The 19,767-nt window shown below is 35.6% G+C and overlaps 1 protein-coding gene across 1 annotated transcript in view; it reads left to right on the forward strand.

The window, feature by feature from the left end:
- Nucleotides 1-19,767, forward strand: part of ADAMTS6 (ADAM metallopeptidase with thrombospondin type 1 motif 6) — a 147,446-nt gene that overhangs the window by 39,956 nt on the left and 87,723 nt on the right. Inside the window, exon 9 of the mRNA XM_086866614.1 lies at nt 18,883-18,926. Coding sequence (XP_086722740.1) covers nt 18,883-18,926 — 44 coding nt within the window. The remainder of the gene's footprint in view (nt 1-18,882; nt 18,927-19,767) is intronic.

The following is a 19,767-nucleotide window of genomic DNA, read 5'->3' on the forward strand; positions in this document are numbered from 1 at the left end:
AAAGATCTGGAATAACAGTAATTTAGTTAAAATTACCAAATGGATAGTGGTCTGCTAAGGAAGACCTTGCCTTATATTTCATTCTACCATGCATGCTGTGGTAGATCTGTTGAAAAAGATGTCCATGTCTGTCGTGGACTGCAAAACAAGGACTGGGGTAGCAAAGTGCTTCCCATTGTAAGTGAAATGCAAGTTTGTGACCAGCTGAAGAACCTGAACATTCATAAATCCATAGGACTTGATGAGATGCACCTCAGAGACCTGAGAGAGTTGGCCAGTTGTGCCAGTCAGGTGAAGTACCTGGTGAGTGGAAAAAGGTCCCCCTTGACCAATGTAGTGGTCACAGGGGAGTGACTACACGGGTGGATAAGGGAAGAGCTACAGATGGCATTTATCTGGACCTTGTAAAGTCTTTGACCTGGTCTTTTACAACATCTTTCTTGCTACACTGGGGAGATGGATTTGAGGGGTATACTGTTCAGTGGATAACGAATTGGTTGGATGGTCTCATCCAGAGGGGAGTGGTCAGTGTCTCAGAGTTCTGATGGACATCAGTGACAAGTGATGCCCTCAAGGGTCCATGTTTAATGTCATTTAATGTCTTCGACAATGACAGACAAAGAGACTGAATGCACCCTCAGCAGATTTGCAGCTGACCCCAAACTGAGTGGTGCAGTTGACACACCTAAAGGATGGGATGCCATCCAGAGGGTCCTGGACAAGCTGGAAAAGTGGACCTATGTGAAGCTCAAAAGATCCAAGGCCAATTATAAAGTGCTGCACCCGGGTCACGATAACCCCAGTATCAACACAGGCTGGGGAACGAAGGGATTGCGAGCAGCGCTTGCCAAGAGGGACTTGGGGCTGGATGAAAAGCTGGACATGATCCAGCAATGTGCACTTACCTTCCAGAAGACCAGATATGCTCTGGGTGGCATCAAAAAGATGTGGGCAGCAGGTTGATAGAGGTGATTCGGCTGCTCTGCTCTGCTCTTTAAGATATCATGGGGAGTATTGCATCCAGCTCTGAGGTCCTCAGCACAGGAAGAACTGTAGTGAGTTCAAACACAGACCATTAAGATGACTAGAGGAATGGAAAACCTCTCCTGTGAGGAAAAGCTAAGAGGTTATTTATCCTGTAAAGACAGTGCCCCAGTCAGACTTTATCGTATCCTTCTAGTAGCTAAAAGGAGACTATGAGAGCTGGAGATAGACTTTTTATGAGAGCATGTAATGATAGGGCAAGGGGGAATAGTTGTAAAATGAGAGTAGATTTATGTTAGATACATGGAAGAGATTCTTCCTCACTGTGGTTAGGTACTTGGAACAGGTTGCACAGAGACGCATTCGATGCCACATCCCTGGAGATATTCAAGGCCAGCTTGCACCTTGAACAATCTGATCTATTGGAAGGGTTCCTTGCTGAGGGTGGTGGGACTGAACTAGATGACCTTTAAGGTCCCTTCCAATCCAAATCATTCTGTAGTCTCTAAAGCCGGCATCAGTGTTCACTGCGAACACAGGGTGATTGCTTAGGATGGATGTGGCTGAGTAGAGACACACAGTTTCTATTGCTCTGGATCCCAGAAAGAGTCTCCAAAAACTCAGCACTGCATTGCTGTCCTCTATAGCAAAAACGATATGTATTGACAGCACTACAAGAAGGAAGCAGAATTACTTCTGTATCTTGTGTGCATCAATGCATATTCTCCTATCCTGCTCTCTCCTTCCTAAGTCCTCGCAACCTTGATTTTGAAAATTAGGGAAAATTGTTGGAGTGTGTGGAGCACAGGAAATCATACCAAGTCAATGCAATCCAGAAAGAGAATGGTTGTCTCTCAATACTAGGGCAAAAAAAGAAGTCCATAATCATATAAGTAATAGTATTTTTATGAAAATGTGCATTTGAATAAAGTATATTGAAGAACTCAGTTTGTTGGTAAGTAACATAATTTATGTAATCCACCAAAAATATCTTACTCCTGTTCAACTGCCTTTTGCCCTTACTATGTTAGAGCATATATTGTTGTTAGGAACTATGTCTGTTTTATATGCTGAAATCAAGCTGAGAAATTATTGTTTTTCAGTACTATACATTCCCTGAGCACTATATGAGACATAATTTTATACTTGCTCTCTACCCAAAATCATGATGATCTCCTACTCCATGCATCTGTTTTTTTCCAAATAGTTACCAAGTAATTTCCTGTTATATTTGGTGAGGTTAAATCCAAGAATGCCAGCTCATGATTGCTTCATATTTCAAATACAGTTTTTTTTAGGAAACTTTAGAAACATGGTCAGATTTCTGAAGTCTTGCTTTCCACAGAAGAAATTTTTTGAATTTTTTTTTTTTAAATAGCCATCATAAAGCTGTAGTTTATTATACTTGAGTAGACTACCATCTGTGTGCATTTGAATGTGTTTCCCCACTAAGATAGTAAAACACAAGTGAGGCCAGTTATTTGAAAAATGAAACAAGGGAGGTGAAAAAGTCGAAATTGAACATTACACAAGTATCATCTTCATACAGATTTTAAGTTTGGCAAAGGTTCCAGTAAGGCAGTTTACCATTGTTTTACTATGCTGTATTGGAGAACAAAATTTAAGATTTACCTATGACCTTTCAAGAGACATTGACAGTGCAATTTGTGCTCCATTTCTAGCAGTTTTCACTGACCAGATTTCAGGTGTGTATTGTATACTTAGCAACTATATACAGCACAGGAGGAATTGGTTCACAAGCATCCAGAACTAATCACTTCTGTTATACAATTTAAGTTAAAAGATTTGAAATCTGTACACAAATAATATTCTGCTATACTTGGCAAAGAATGAGAAACAGAACACACTTAAGAGGTTACATACTACTACTGCATGTGTTACTAGAAGTAGTTAATTTTGCTAGAAGTATGCTTCAGGTTGATTATCAACAAGTTTATCAATCCAAAGGTCAAATAAATTCAGAATATCTTCTGTAACTGTTTCTTTATGTTTTTATTTTTTATTATTTTGTCCTCCAACATAGTTATACTCAACACCAGAATCTTATATGAAGGAAAATAAAAAGGTATTAAGGCCTTTTTCAGGTGTCACTTTGAGTATCTTTCTTTCCGTGTCCAAATATGAGGGTTTTTAAAGAGGCAGAATATTCAGAAATTGGCGTCTTTTACTTGGAAACTAAAACTCCTAGGTTATCTAGAAATAGAGAACTTAGAACCTATTCACACATATTTTAAGTATTAATTCAGCTGAAACACAAGCCTGCTGAGAGCACAGAATCACCATCAAATAAATTGTGGCAATACTTCAAAATAAAAAGGTGAGATTTTCAATAGGAGATAGAAGGCACTTAAGTATTGCTTTTAAAACTTCTTTTCTGTTTCGTGACAAAAATAGGGTTTTATGGTTGTATTATAATTAAGTTATTGCCTCAGTAGATGGCACTCTTCCCTCTGAGTCACCAAGGTGCCTAGGTCATCTGCATTTAAGGTACCCTTTTTTTAAAATACAGTATGGAATTAATCCTGACTCCCACTGCTCATTAGAACAAGATTATCAATTGTCATATTCTGACAAAATTTATGTTTAACTATTACATTCTTGCTTGTCTTAGTCTTTGCTATGGCTGCTTGATAGCATTTTTTTCTGTGAACTGCTGTGTGCGTGTTAGTATTAAAATACTTGATATACCACCCATACATAAACTCATCCACCCTCCACTCCTCAGCTGGCACTTAACAGGGCCCAATTGTCAAATCTTTAGTCACCTAAGTCTTATGATTTTGATAGTGTTCATGCCAAGGTGAAAATCCTCTGTGTGAACTTACACATTCAGTTGTGTTGATACTCTGCACTCGTTGTATCCGAACAGGATCTCTTACCATGGGTTCTTACCTACTAAAATGTCTGATGGTGCTGCTACAGGCATAAATGGAAATAACTTGTAAACCCTTTTAAATACCGAGTACAGTACTTAAATACATGCTTTTCACATGCATGTTATTGAAATTCACTTGAAAATTTAACTTTACTGCCAGTGTGCTTGGGTCCTATAATGTTACTCACTTACTTACTATAAAGTGTCACAATTTTGACTGTTAAGTGCTTTTGTCCATGCCATGCCACAGATGTTTGCGTCCCCTGAACCCATGGCAGAAAGAAAAAGTGGGCTTTATTATCACTTTGTTGTTCTTAGTACTTATGCCAAAGACACTGTATTTTTATACCATCCACAGACTTCTACTTTCCACATTAAGAGAATTCAGCAAGTCACAGATAATAATACCAGATTTAGAAATATGCACATATTGTAATGCTGCTCATTCTGATTTATGATACAGATTTGAAATAGCATTATTGGACACCTCCAAAGATTTTTGGTTTGTAGTGGTTTTTTTTTGCTTGCTTGTGTTTTTTTGTTTAGTTTGGTTTGGGTTTTTGTTGGTTTTGGTTTTTTGGGTTTTTTTTTTGAGAGAGCAGCTAAATCAGGAAAGACAATCTTAAGCTTTTTACAGTATACACTGAGAGAGCTTCCACAAAGCAAAAAAGATTGCTATATGTTTATTTTTTATAATTATGCCTAAAATGCATGTCCGCTGTTTCTCATGCATTTAGTTTTACTCTTTAATTGGAGTCTTTCTTTTTCTTTGGAATTTGGTAGAATGAAAAGATAAATCCTCCTCAGCCTCCCAAATTACAATCAAGGTGTGCTCCCCTGGAACTCTTAGTAATAGCTTTAGATTCAGGATAAGACTAACTGGAGTGTCAGACCCTGGTCAGTCTAATGGAGAAGGAAGACTATTCAAATCATTTAACTAAAATATTTTTTCATATGTTTGTATTCTTTCTGGTGCTGAGACATAACTCCCAAATGACTTCCAGTTTTACATGTTTTGGAGTTTTAAGTACATGTTGACCAATGTGACTTTTCTGGGAAGACTCCTAGATCTACATAGAAATTTCTCATGCCAGAGAAATATAGAAGTCTGTGTAATAGACATATAAGTAATTTCATAGGAAGGTACCAACAAGATAACAGAAGTTAGCTTAGTCCACAAAGCTGACTGTTTCACTGTCAATAAGCTGAGAGTTAACACAGTTGTGATCTTGGAGGACAAGATGCCTTAAGGTCAGAGCAGGATAGAAACTGCCAAAATGTGTGTTTTTTCTTGGTTTTTTTTTTTATTTTTTTTATTTTTTTTCCATATGGCCAGTTACAAAACCTTGTTTTAAAATTAGCTTTGTACTGAGTTAAAGAAGGAATGTCTATCTGGTACTGCTCTTTGAATCAAATCACTGCTGTAGGTATTTGTAATATTATGTTAGGACATCAGGTGTAAATTATTAAAGTTAATATTTTTGTTATTTCTGAACATTTTGTTCAGGTTGTGCTCTGAAAACTGTGGAACTTGTATTTTTGGGAGTTGATAACATTCAGCTTCCAAATGTATGTGATTCTTTTTCAGACCTTTTAAGATGGCTCTTTGGATAGCACTGAGGTTGCATTTGGATTACCTTCAAACTACTTCAGCCAGGCCCATGTAAATCTCTCATTTATTACTCTCAGCAGCTTGAGAAAGGGAGTGCTAAGTGATTGGATAAATAGGCAGGAAGAGGTACAGGCAGTTCCTTAGCTTGCACATTAATTTAGCTGTAATGAAAGGTATTTGCTTATATTGTTATTTTAGGACAGTTAGTCCTGCTTAGAAATTGCGAGGTCATAAGTAATGCTGACAAATGTTCATTGTCCAGATTCTTTCAGAAGAAATTTCTACCCTATGAGCTCTTTCAACCACCTGCCAAGCAGAGTGAAATATGCTATGCAATTCTGAACAGTGTGTTTGGAATCGGTAAAGAATAAGAAACTGTACTTCAAATACTAGCAAAACCAAGGAATTTTTCAGATGCATGAAATGCAATCTGTTAGGCTATGGAAGTGTTCGTGGGTCTTTGACCAAGAGAAGCTATTCCATTTTAGTCACATTTTGGCTATGATTGTTAATTATTTAGTGGTTAAAAAAACCAAGCATAAAACAATAGCTTTAGTATGAGATGCACTTGGTCAGGAGAATTGTGATGTTTTGCAATTCTATTTTTGGTTATGTCTTGAGTCAATTAAGCAGACTGTTTGGCAGTCCAAAAAACTTTCTTCCTGTATGTGTCCCTTCCTAAAAATGGCATTCTAAGTAGTATGGTGCTGTGCTAGAGGTAGTAACTTCACTGAAACACGTGGCTCTTCTTTATAGTCTGTGTGCTGCTGAATTTGCCATCTCTACCTTCATTACTAGAAGGAAACTCTTTTCCTGCACATTCTCTTAAGTAGCTCAACAACTTGAACAGATTAATAAATATTAATTTTATAAAAAAATTTAACTAATAAAAATAACATTTTAATTCAGATTTTTAGCTTTAGGCTTTTACAAGTTAGAATCATAGAATAATATAATAATTAAGGATCAAAAAGACATTCAAGATTATCAAGTCCAACTGTCAATCCAGCATCACCGCGAATAAACCATATTTTCAAGTTTCATACTCATATGTGTTTTGAACACTTTCAGAGATAGTGATTCCACAACTTCCCTGAGCAGCTTGTTCCAATGCTTTACAACCATGTTCTCTGAAAAAAAATGTTTCCTAATATGTAATCTAAACCTTCCCTGGTGCAACTTAAGACCATTTCCTCTCATCATGTCACTTGCTGCCTGGGAGAAGAGGCTGACCCTCACCTGTCTGTAATTTCCTTTCAGGCACTGTAGGGAGTGATAAGGTCTCCCCTGAGTCTGCTTTTTCCTGGGCTAAACAACCCCAGCTCCCTCGGCTGCTCCTCACGGGTGCTCCAGACCCTTCCACAGCTCTGCTGCCCTTACCTACCCTCATTCCATCACCTCAGTGTCTTTCTTGTAGGGAGTGGCCAAAAACTGAACACAGGATTTGAGGTGTGGCCTCACCAGTGCCCAGGACAGGGGGACAATCCCTGCCCTGCTCCTGCTGGCCACACTATTGCTGAGCCAGGCCAGGATGCCATTGGCCTTCTTGGCCACCTGGGCACAGCCTGGCTCATGTTCAGCTGCTGCCACCAGCACCCCCAGGTCCTTTCCAGCCACTCTGCCCCAGCCTGTGGAGCTGCCTGGGGTTGTTGTGACCCAAGAGTAGAACTTGGCATTTTGCCTTCCTTGACCTCACACCATTGGCCTCAGCCCATGATCCAGCCTGTCCAGATCCCTCTGCAGAGCCTTCCTGCCCTCCTGCAGATCTGCACTCCCACCCAGTTTGATTTCATGTGTGAACTTGCAGTGTTTACACACATAATTGATAAAGTTGTTTAACAGGACTGGCCCTAACAGAGTCCCGAGGAACTCCACTATATATAAAACATGTTTTTTTCCAGGTTCTTCCAAGCAAAAGTGGGAATTTGATTATTTATATTTGTAAATTACTTGTATTTATTGAATGAAGCTTGACAATAATAAAAACACTAAAATAACTTAAACTGAACAAATGAGAACCAGACTACTTTACAAAACAGAAATTACCGTTAATAAATGAAAAAGAAAATCAAATAGTGGTAGGTTCCTACATATTATCCAACCTCTTCTAAAGCATCATTATTTTATTAAACTTCTAAATTTATGCTTCCTTTACTATACATTTGGGGAGAAGTTATGTGTTTTATTTCAATAACTTTACATAAATGAAACTAATAATTAAAAAAAAAAAAAAATTTTGTGATCTTAATGCAGTGAAATTCTCCCCATTTTTTCAGCCACAATTGAAATAAACATTTTCTTGGATTTGAATTTTTCTTGTTTGTAGATCTTATGGTATTTACCTTTTATAAATGTATAAATTTATTATTTATAAATCATTATTTAGCTATATTAAATTATAAAATTTACTGAAGCAAAAAGGAATAAGGCATGCTTATTTTCCTTTCAGCTTGAATCAACTGGATTTCCTACAGGTAGTGTTTTGGGCAGTTGTTTTGGAATTGCAGAAGAGAATGTACTTTACAGAACGTCAGGTGTTTAAAACTTCACAGTCAACTAACTGGGGAATGAAGTTCAAGAGGTTTCATGTGTAGTTGATTGGAAGATGTAGAACAGTTCCAACTCAAAGTGGAATGGAGCCTCTTCCTCCAGTTTTCTGTACTGATAAAAAAATTAATATTATACAGTAGCTATGGGTCTAATGATGCTTCCATTTTGAGTAATGTAATTTACTTTCCAAATAACATTCTGAAGAGTTGTATTATAATGCAGTATTTATTTTTTCATGATTATTAATTAAATGATATGACGATTTTTAGATCATACCTTAGAATTTATTGGATTCAGTGGATTCAGTCCAAAAGGGACCTCTGGAGGTCCTCAGTCCAATGTTATCCCCTAAGCAGGGTGAGCTACGAGATCAAACTAGGTTTCACTAGAATTTACCCAGTCAAATCTTGCAAAACCTTTTTGGGCAGACCAGTTTACTACTTGACTGCCCTCATGGGGATAAAGGTTCTCCTTAGAGCCAGCCAAAATTTCTGCTCAGCATTTAAATTTTTATAAAACTTGTGGGAATAATTGCTTTAATAGTTTCATGGTAATATGCAGTATGTGGTAAAAAATGAAACAGAAGTTCAGGTCAATTTTAATATGAAGGAGTAGATTGTCAATTAAAAAAAAATAATGGAACTTTTCTTTCATAACATCTATAGAGGGCACCAAACTAGTTTTGGAAATATAATATAAGTGTTTTCAGAAAAGAGAAAAGTGGCTAAATACTTGGTGGGCTTAATAAATGAAATTAAGAGGAATTTATTTATTTATTTTCCCACTTCAAGATAGGCTTGTATGGAAGGTTTAAACCCGAGGAATCACTGAGAAATTTCTTTTGACAATCATGTAGTTTTAATATGGATTTAATAGCTTAGGTTGAAGAATTAATATACAGAGAAAGAGTCCTGACATGTGCATCCCTTTGCAAGATAGTTCACAGTTTCTGAAGCCCATTTTCTTTCCTAGCTAGTTCGGTGGTTCTTCTCTTTTTTTTTTTTAATTTTTTTTTTTTTTTGGTTTTTTTTTTTTTGTTTGTTTGTTTTTGTCTGGAGTAATAAAACAAATTGCACCAGCTTCACTTTCACGTTCTTTAAGGTAAGAAGTAAAGATGCATGCCTGCAGACAGCCTGGATAGATACAATTGACTAATCCTAACTTGTATACAATAAGAGTAATGTGATATAATAAGAGTTATGAGGAGCCACTGCTGTGTAAGTCAGTTAATGTTCTAATGTTCTCATGATATTTATCCATTCATTCATTTCAACAGTTTGTTGCTGTTGTCATTAAAATGATTTGTAAAAAAACAAGTTAGACAGAAAATGATAATAGATGCTCCTACAAACTTTTTATCTTCAACAGAGCTAATACTTTTTCCTGGCTTGTATTACATGGAAAAGAAGATGAAACAAAGATTTGCATGCAGTTCTGAATTGTATGGGTTCTGCTTTTCATACACATACACTGCAAAGATCCATGTGAAGTGTTTGTATTCCATTTGCCAGCCTCTTTTAAAAAATACAGAAAATCAAATGAAGTTCCTTCTGGTCTTAACATGGCAGGCTGATGTACTCAAACAAACTAGGATGAGATTTCTGACATATTTTTCTTCTTGTAAACTTGTGTATTTCTTTTAAATTGATCTTCTTTGTTAGAACAGTCTTTGCCTCTGCTGCCATTTTTTTCTGTCACTCTATGTATTTCTTTTCCTTTCAGTTCACAACCAGACCACAGAATATGTTAGCTTAAAGCTTTGTTGGCTGTATTTTGCATGTCATCTGGAAAACTACCACAGATGTCCAGCACTCAATTGGCTTTGAGTCACTCTTTAAGCAATCAGATCAAATTGTTTGCTGACATTTTTTGAAGAGGAGAAATCCTTTACTGTAATTTCGTAACACATGCTTATAGACAATTCACTAAACTTGTAAAATGTATTACTGCAAGTATGATCCTAAGACAAAAAATTCTTTTAATTCTAGTCAGGGTTAAAAATCATTAGGGTGGAATGACTGTCTACTTGTTTTTCACCTTTAGAAGCCAGCAAATAAACTTTACGGCATTGGCTGAAGAAGGTTCTAATTACTGTGTTAAACTACTGAAATTTAGCTCTTTGTGTAAATAAAACTTTGTGATTCTTTAATTGAGCCCAAGCAAAGGGTGTACAGTTATTATTTTCAGGAAAAATAAGTTGTGACAGTATTTGTGTGAGAATTTCAATCTTTTTCTCTGAAATTTTGTACAAATATCAACCAGAAGTAGCAAAAAACAACACTCTTCCTGTTATTGGATAATGGTTATTTTTCTGAGAACATTTGGACTACATGTCCATTGTTAATCCAACAAATTAAATGTATTAAAGATTATTGGGAAAAGAATAAAGAACCCCATTAGGCTGTTGATTAAACTGGACATGGTATGCCTAGATCTTGAATAGTATGAATCACTCTGGCCTTCTCATCTGAAAAGGTTTTCACAGAATTGGAGAAGAGAAGCAAGTATGACTGAAAAATCTGTGACTTTCTTTACAAGGAATGACTAAATTGAGGACTCTCTTACTTGGAGAAGTAAACTTTTGGAGAAGTCAAATCTGGGACAACACTACAGTGATCTAACCACTTTAAAGATTGTATGGCATAAATGAGGAAAATAGTAATTCATAGCACCTTTCAGCACAAGAACTTGAGGCTGTCTAGAAAATATAGAAGAAGAAAGACTCAAAACCAGGAGAAGGGAGGCAGCCCTTTTTAATGCAAGGTTTAGCTAATGTTGAAACTTGGCAAATCACTTTATGGAAGCTGGACATATAGGTTGAAAGGTTGGCTAGGCATGTTCACAGAAGAAAAATCCATTGAAAGTACTAAATACACAGAAGCACATCTGTCTCAAAAATTCTGAGCCAAAAATAGTTGGGGGAGTATGGGTATAATTGACATTTTATGCTTGCAGTGGTGTTATTCTTTCTTGGGCCTTCTCTTAGTTCGTTTTGAAGGCAGGGTATTGGGATAGTGGAATCTGTGGTCTGGCCCATGTTGCAATTCTTAGGTTCTTCTGTAGCAGGTGTGGTCCATCATCCTAATGAACTGCTATTCTCTACAGCCAGTGCTTAGGCTTTTATGCCATATGCAGTGTGAGTAAGGGTAAATAAAGTGGAGTTTTGTGTATAAAGATATGTGATCTTCTCAGAGATTGTAAACTAATTGTTTACAATATTCAGAAATTTAGGGAAAAAAAGCATACCCAAATTAAAATCATAGAAACAAATCACAGAAAAACTTAGAGATTAAAAAAAACTTATCTAATTTATTTCTGTAGAACAGAGCTAAAACTTGGTTAGTAATCATAGCTGTTAACTGTGTTTCCCTTCTGCCCGAGGTCTAGACTAGTTGCTTCCTATTTTCTGCTGTGTGGCAGAATGCCCCCAACCACACCTATGTAATTAGTTTTGCTAGCTTTCCTTTTCCCCAGACTTGGTTGCTTTAGCACACTCTAAAAAAAACATTGCCCTACAAGCTGCTTGACTTCAGTTCAGTGTCAAAATGTCCTTTGAAAAAAAGTGTTATGTATTAGTTGCTGGACTTATCCTGAATGACAGAGAAATCATTAGCAGCGTACTTAGAATAGATAGATAGAAATTTCTGGTTTACTCTCTAGCCCAGTTTGAGCTAGCTGCATCTGTGTAACTCCATCTAAATTTTTGATTAATACTGGGAATGCAATAAAAGTTTCAAACACTTTTGAGGTTCACCATACAGCAAATCAAGTATTTCCTACACTCTGGTGATAGTGCAAATGCCGACTCTCTAAATTATCCCTGAATATTATTGAAATCATCATTGTCACACAGGTAGGTGGCTCTACATTTCTGATAGTATTTGTGCCTTTTTTGGTGTGGATCAGGAGTTGAGTGTCCAAAGGGCACTAATAATAATACTGATTGTGACAAACTTGCAACTGCTATTCTATTGTTACATTGCCAAAATTTTGAATACAAATGACAGTTTTAAATTTTTTTTTCCAGAACTCTGTGGTTTTCTTGTTTTTAGTGGTTTTTTGATTTTTTTCTTTTACTTTTTTAACTGCATTTGCAGTTTAGAAAAAGTAGTATGGAAGTGTTTCATTTACAGTGCAATTATTGAAAAGATTTATATAAATCAGGAGAACTAGAGCTTACAGCAGCAATAGTTTTTCTGGCTGTAACTCAGAATTTATCCACCCAAGCTAAGTATCAGAACAAAGTCCAATAGAGACAGACTTTGGTTGTCCATGGCAGCATTAAAGACATGGAAAACTAATAATAGAAAAAGCTATTTCTGATGAGTGATGTGTAACATGTATGTTATTCTTTTCCTTCATTGGTTTAAATAGCTCTTTTTGGTTTGAGGTTTTTGAGGAAGGAACCAAATAAGACATTTTTTATTTTAGGGCAGAATGCTGTTGTGGTGTACCACGTTCTGTAAGGCAAAGGATAGCTGAAGTAAAGCTTTTAGAAAGACATCAAAAATACTGTGTAGTAGAGAGTATTACTGTTGGTAACCTGTGCAAATCTAATGAATGACCAAATTATCTTAGGAGCTATTAATTGCATTGTGATTCTCTAGTATTAGTGATGTCCAGTTCTCTAGCACTAGTGACGTTGTCTGCACTTGCAAAATGACCACTTTTTTAATAGAGTCAAGTATATGTATGCCAAAAAAAAAAGTGTGAAAGTATAAGCTAGTCACTCTTTTTTTTTCTTTTTATTTTCTATACTTTAGAAATAGGAGTTGGAGTTGTCATATAGCTTGATGGTTTTGATCCATTTAAGAGAAATCTGAGATTTCAGTCTGATCTGACAGCAGTTCAGTTTATAGTCATAAGTGTTAGAACTAGGTTAATTTAATTTTTCAAAATACATATCTTTTTTTCTGGTCTTTTACCTTTATTCAAAATGAGACATCTGTGATTGGGTGCATAGAAAAATCATGTTGTATAGCATGAAGAATAAAAAGTAAAAAAAATATGTAACTGTAATGAACTTGTTAGCTTTATTATTGAGCAAGGGTGTGTGAGAAGGATAGTCCTTATTTAAAGAGGTTGTTCTTAAAACCTATAACTTGAAAGTGAGTGTCAAAAAGTATAAATTGGTTTAAAAGTGAAAAATAAAATCTTGTTTGCAGTGATAACATGTCTGGAAAAACCCTCCATAAATGAAATTAATAAATATTAATAATATTAATATTTTATAGTATTTATCTCTGCTTACTCTTAGTCAGGAAAGAATGAGTTCTTAGGATTTTTTTTATTTTTTGACCTTTTCAAGCAGATTAACTGGCAAATCATCTAGTATTATATATATATGAAATAAGTGTTCACCTATCTGAAACTTATGAAGAGCTTCATGTCCAGTGATATATAATTCTTCATTTTTCCTAGTCTTAATTTTCTTAATTTTTTTTTTTTTTTAAACTTTTAAATTCCGTCTGTCTTGGTACGTTTTCCCTCAGTGATTTACTGTGACTGTATTTTGGTCTCCTAAACTCTTTCCCATTAAGAAATATTACTTCGAAAGCTTACTGGTAGCTTTCAGAGTAATTTTGGAGTAGTTTGATGTATGTGTAAGTTGGTATAAGAGGTAGAACTGCTGGTGTTCCATACTGATTTTGAACAGTTTGCTCTTCTAATAAGAGTTTTTATGCTTTACTCACTTACTGTACTTCAGTAAAGGATAATGTGTGGGTTATTTTTGTTGATTAATGAAATTGTTAGAACTGTATCTTGTGCTAGTATTCATGTACATTTCCAATCCTGTAACAGGTATATTTCTGTTTCAGTGTTAATTTGATGCAAATAGTCCCTTCTGGCACACTGGACATTTCCAGTAACATACAGTTAGCAATAATAGTGTTTTATAGAGACACTTTTCAGTTAATGGGCTAATTTGGATAATGTGGCTGGTACAAAGGGGAATGTTATCCTTGAATTTAAAAATACACATTAACATGTAAGGAGAAATAATTTGTTTTGCCTTAGTATCTACTACTGTTAATGCCACTGTTACAATAACTTTTTGAACTGTAATACACACACTTCAGAAAGTTTAAAAAGCCTGTGAATGCACATGGTGGTAACAGAAGGCCCACAGTGTAATGGTACAATGCTGATAAATCCCATATATTAATATAATTTAAAAGAAAATTTAGAAAGTGATTTCAAAGGGAAGCAGCTCTACTGAAACAGTGGGACTCAACTTTGCTGATAAAGGCATAACTCTATCACCCAGACAGACACTGAAACAATTTGGGTTTTTTTCAGAATAAAGAAGAAGGGCTGAAGGCAATAAAAGAAAAATCAATTAAATGATAAGATGCAATCTCTCTCTCTGAAGTACCCTAAGCCACAGAGCTGGGGACTTCTATCAGGGAAGGTATGAGCTGTCCTGTTTTCTTTGCAAACACTCACAAATGACTGCTGTGGAGGGAGAGGCAGATAACTGGGTAACCCAAGACAGTTTTTCTCAAATTACACTCTAAACAATTCTTAATGTGAGCTTGAAAAACTTTTAAGGAGCGTTTTTTAACTTCTCTACCTTATAGAATAAATTGCTTACATTTTTATGCTAAGGGTGGGTGGAGGCATGATTGAATCATTGTGATGCTTTCTTATAATCAAATCTGTGAATTAGTATGTCTCTTTATTTTTTATTTATTTTTATTTTTAATGTGGAATACATTTGCTACCATGGAATTCTGTGTGATATATAGCTGCACAACTGCATGCATTAGGCCTCAAAACTCACAGTTTGCAGAGATCAGGAGGAATCTTCTCTCCTTTCTCTGCAGTGTACCAGGAGACAAATGGCTGTATTCCCCTAAAGTGCCTGGGATTGACTATAGCTGTGGATAACTTACCTGACAAGTTTGTGCAGTGTTTACAATATTCACAGAGAATTTGTCTTTCTTATCTTTTTGACTTAAGTGTCCTATACAAATAATCAGGATCATGCCAGTCATCAGATTTGCAAAGGAAATGGATTTTTCTTCAGGTTAGAGTTACAGATAAGAGACACCTCTTGAAGCGATAGTCTGTAGCTTACATCTACACTAATACATTAAATAAACATGTCAGTGGCTTTTTTTATTGCACTGAGTACCACTGCCACAAGTCTTGTGTACACAATACCAAACTGGTTTCTCAAAAACCAATTTGTTTTGTGTGTTTTGCCTGTTAATAATCGTGGCCATCTCCACAACTTTTCATGGGAATTCTTTGAGATCAGTTGTTCTCATGGGCCAAATCTTTGCAAGGAATGTTTCTTAAAAAATTGTGATAGTTTTAAAACAGCTTGATAGTAGAATTTCAGTGTCTAGTGTGATCCCTTTCACTTTTTGATACAGTGTGCAAGTATATTTTAGCATGGTGCCTGTATATCCTGCCGAAAAAGACTAGAATTTTTACTTTTTGAAGTGTCCTGGTATGGTGCACTATCTCTTGCTGTTTGATCCATGGCGTGACAGGAGTGTATTGCTGCTCCAGTCCTTGACCATCCTATTGAACAGATACTGGTCTGTCTATGCAGTTTCCTTCTGGCTGATGTGTCAGTCAGAGCTGTCAGTGACAGCTGTACATTCATCATGCATTTCCTGTCCGCTGCAGCTCTTCAGCAGCCCCACAGGAATGCCCAGCAGTCACTGGCCTCTTCCCCATCTGCCTCATGAAGTGACTTCTGATTTCTTCAGGGCAGGCATGGCCATGTAATCAGCCAGCTTCCCTCCTACCCCTTTTCTATTCCACTTCCCCAGTGTAGTCACATTTCAGAGGCACTGCACCCACTTTATTAGGAGTTATATGATCTTCATTTTTGGCTTGGGCACAAATTTTTCTTGGCTGTCTCAAAATGTCTCAAAATGATTTGGCTGCCATCTTATCTCAAGTTATTTACCTATGTGTTTTTTCATTCAACTTTTGTGTGGTGTCCCTCTTACACCACCTGTCAATGAATTGAAGCAACATTTTTGCAGTTTGTCATAATTGTGACTGTTGTCATAGTATTTAATTGTTGGTTGAGATAACTGTTGGCTTGAAAATCTACCTTTTGGGTGTTTTTAGCTCCTGAAGTATTTACTAGGCTTCTGGTGATCAAACTGCACCTTGTGCTGCATTTTTAGCTGTGGGCTTTTTGTTTTGTTTTGTTTGTGGGTTGCCCTTTTTTTTTTCTTTTTTTTTTTTTTTTTCTTTTTTTTCCCCCCTAGCAATTAGACCTATCTAATCTCATGGGCAGTTGTGATGATCTGTGTTTTCAGGTGTTTCTTGGCCTAAAATTACTATCTGTCAAGTATTACATCTGTAGTCTTCTGCATCTGGATCCCACCATCTGATAACTAAATGGATGCCTTGAAGGTTCAAAATAAAGTTAGAGGAAATGGTGTCAAAACAACAAAAAAGACAAGTTAGGCTGATTTTAAATCATATAGGGAAGCAAATGATGGAAACAAGCAATTTGAATTAAGAATGCTGTGAGCTTTCAGCCAAATCAGAAGTAGAAACCATTCATATGAAAGAGTAAGATGAAATAATGGAGCTGGAAGAGTCACTGGACACTGAAAATTTGTTCAAAAGTTTTTTTTTTTTTTTTTTTTCTGGTAAACCAGGGTCTAGGAGAGTGTATGAATATCCTTACAGGAAGTTAATAATTATATATAAAATTTGAATATTTAGTGATGACATATTTAGAACATACTACTACCCAGGTATATTCTTGCAAAAATAATTGGTATACTAGAAAATAAAGTTATCTTTTCTTTAGTTTTATTATCTAAGTTTCATTGCCATCATATTTTCTTAAAAATACTAGCTTGTGCATAATGAAGAACACACACTTCCCAGCAGAAACTGAAGAATACTGTGGTCTTTGTATTTGAAAAAAACCAACAAACAGAAAAAAGGGACTTAATTCATATAATTCTCTCCTGTCACAGTTCTTTGTGAAACTGAACCTTAGGTGAGGAGTAACTTCAGATTCATACCTGTAGGACAGTAAGTTGATTGAGGCTATAAGGCAAGTTTTCAGATCTGCTGAAGTCAGTGACAACATTTTACTTGATTTGGGTGGAATTTGCTTTATTGTCAAGCATCCATTTTATCTAAGGATGTATATCTTGAATTGTTTTTCCATATTGCTATTGGATATTAAAAAGCAGAAGACTTGTGTATTCCCGATACTTTTTTTCCATTCAGTTCTCAACTACATTCTAAAGAATTTAGTTTGTGTTTTCTCACTAAATAAGACTGAGCTGTCTGCTTTCTCTGAGGAACAAATTTTGCTCAGAACCTCAGTAGGATCTGTGTTCAGACATTGTCCTGACCACAGAAATAAGAAGTTTGGTTCCTTAATTATGTAAAAGGCAGGAAACATTTGGTAAAAATCCTTTTGCTCTGAATCTGTGTCATCTTGAAACCTAGGGACATTTCAATGATTATATTCCAAGAGAAATAAGGATTTTTTTTTAAATAAGAATATTTTCTATAAGAATGCTGATTTGGTTACCTTCTCTCCTCCAGACAGCAAATGGGAAATCAGTGCACATTTAAACCACCTTGATGAAATTAGTGCACATGAACATTTAAAATCAAAATGATAGCTTAATCTCAGAAACTGCTCCACACTTAGTACCCTTTAAAAATCAAAGGAATTCCATGTGGTCACAGCAGTCTGCATGCATAGAGAGTTAGCTGGATTTGTTCCAAATTTTAAGCTTTGTTATTTTGTCCATGGATTTGGCTTGCAGACAGACCATAACTCTTTTAGCAGTGAAAGGTATATATCTGGTGATCAGACTCCTATGTGATAACAGACCTTACAGTATTTTTAACAAAAAATGTCTGGTGGCCTGAAATTAGTAACTATTTGGGTTTAAAACTAAAGCATAAAGATGGTATCTTTTCATATTTTTTTCTCACTTGCCTTTCTAAAGAGTAGAAATTATTCTGAAGCATATTATGCTTAAGAAATCAATGAAATCACTATAAATCCTTATAAAAATCAATACCATTTTGGGAGTGTCCTTTTATCACTATCCATATTATCCATATTATAGGATTGCACATTCAAAATATGAAGGTGTAATTAATGAAGTGGCTGCTGCATGAGCATTGCTATTGTAAAAGCTATGCCTAAGAAAATGTTTTAATTTCATTGCTAGCTCCAGGTATTTACATATTAATTACTCAAAAACTTGTTAGCTTCTGTATTTGAAAGATTGTATCTACAATGAAAAAAATTTTCCTTTAAAGAAATTTTTTAGCTTTTTGCAGAAATGTTTTTAATTTCTTCATATTCTTGCACTATGATTATGGAAGGACAATGAGAAGGGCACTATAATGACAGTTCATAAGATGTTTTTAAAAAATGGTATATTAATTAAGATTTCAGTTTTTTAATTAGAATCAAAGTCTAACTTACACTTAATATTGTTTAGTTGATAATTGTGAGACCATAGGAGGCTAAAGAAGTAAAACTTAGGGTTTAAGAATCAGTAGCAGTCTATAGCCATGCTGCTGTAACTTCTTAACAGAATGGTAGACTGCTTTATGGAGCTAGTGATTACAAAGATCCACTTTAACCATTTTTTTCTTGCTGGCAGGTGTCCCACTGGCCTGAGGCCAGCGGCTGTGAGTGTACTGCAGCTTGTGGTTTACACCAGAGTGTAGAAAATGCCGACACCAGCTGGCTGCACATAATTAAACTGATTGCGGTCTGACAACTTGGACTATGATACAGATATGTGATAAATATACAAAGTATCTTACAAACGTGATTCACTGACATTCTTTATCTGCTTCTTTTTCTTAACAGATATGATATCTGCACTTATAAAAACAAGCCTTGTGGAACACTGGGTAAGCTTATAAAGAGGCATTTCACCTCATATTTGCTGTTTCCTTGCTTTATACTTAGCTGTTGGTTTATTGACTGATTAGATCTTTTTAAGTTTGTACTTTAAAATTTTTGTAGTTTTATAAACATGAAAAATAAAAGATAATCTAGGTGGATTTTGGCTTTGATACATTGCTGGAAGTTTTATTTCTGTGAGCCGGTGCTGTGTATTTCATCTCTGACAGCTGTAGTTCTGATAAAACCTAGCAGATGACTCAATTTTACTTCTTACAGAAGAGAACTTGCTGTTTATTTCCATTTACTGGTGTCCATAATCTAGTTTAAAGAACAGACCTATCCCCATAAACCTTACAAAATAAGTGGACTTTGAGGTTTACACTCTTGCTGTGTTGTACACAACTACATCTTCATATTTTTCCTTTCAAAGACTTAGGAAAACATAGCACAGTGATAGAAAATACAACATTGAAACTACTTAAAACAATGCTTTGACAAGGGAGAAGTGCACATGGCAACCTTAGATTAAGGATGAGGAGCTATTATTCTCTCCATACCTAAATATGTGACCAGAAGTTATTTGCTAAAATAAATAGCTATAGATGACCTCTTACTATAGGTTGTTGCCTCCAACGGTGCTTTAACATATAAAGGGAACATTATTCAAAGACTAATATAACACTTGTTCAGATTTTTTTTCAGTTTGCATCCTTTCATAAGCCTTGTTCTTGTAGGTGATTAAGGACAAAATTCTAATTCCGATAGTTCATATTATTAACACTTTTCTCAGTCAGGGTTCGTGATTGTATTTGCTGTCTCTTTCCCTATATTACTGTGTGCTTGATA

This window comes from Cyanistes caeruleus, chromosome Z (assembly GCF_971803275.1).
Source record: "Cyanistes caeruleus chromosome Z, bCyaCae1.hap1.1, whole genome shotgun sequence".
Lineage (NCBI taxonomy): Eukaryota > Metazoa > Chordata > Aves > Passeriformes > Paridae > Cyanistes > Cyanistes caeruleus.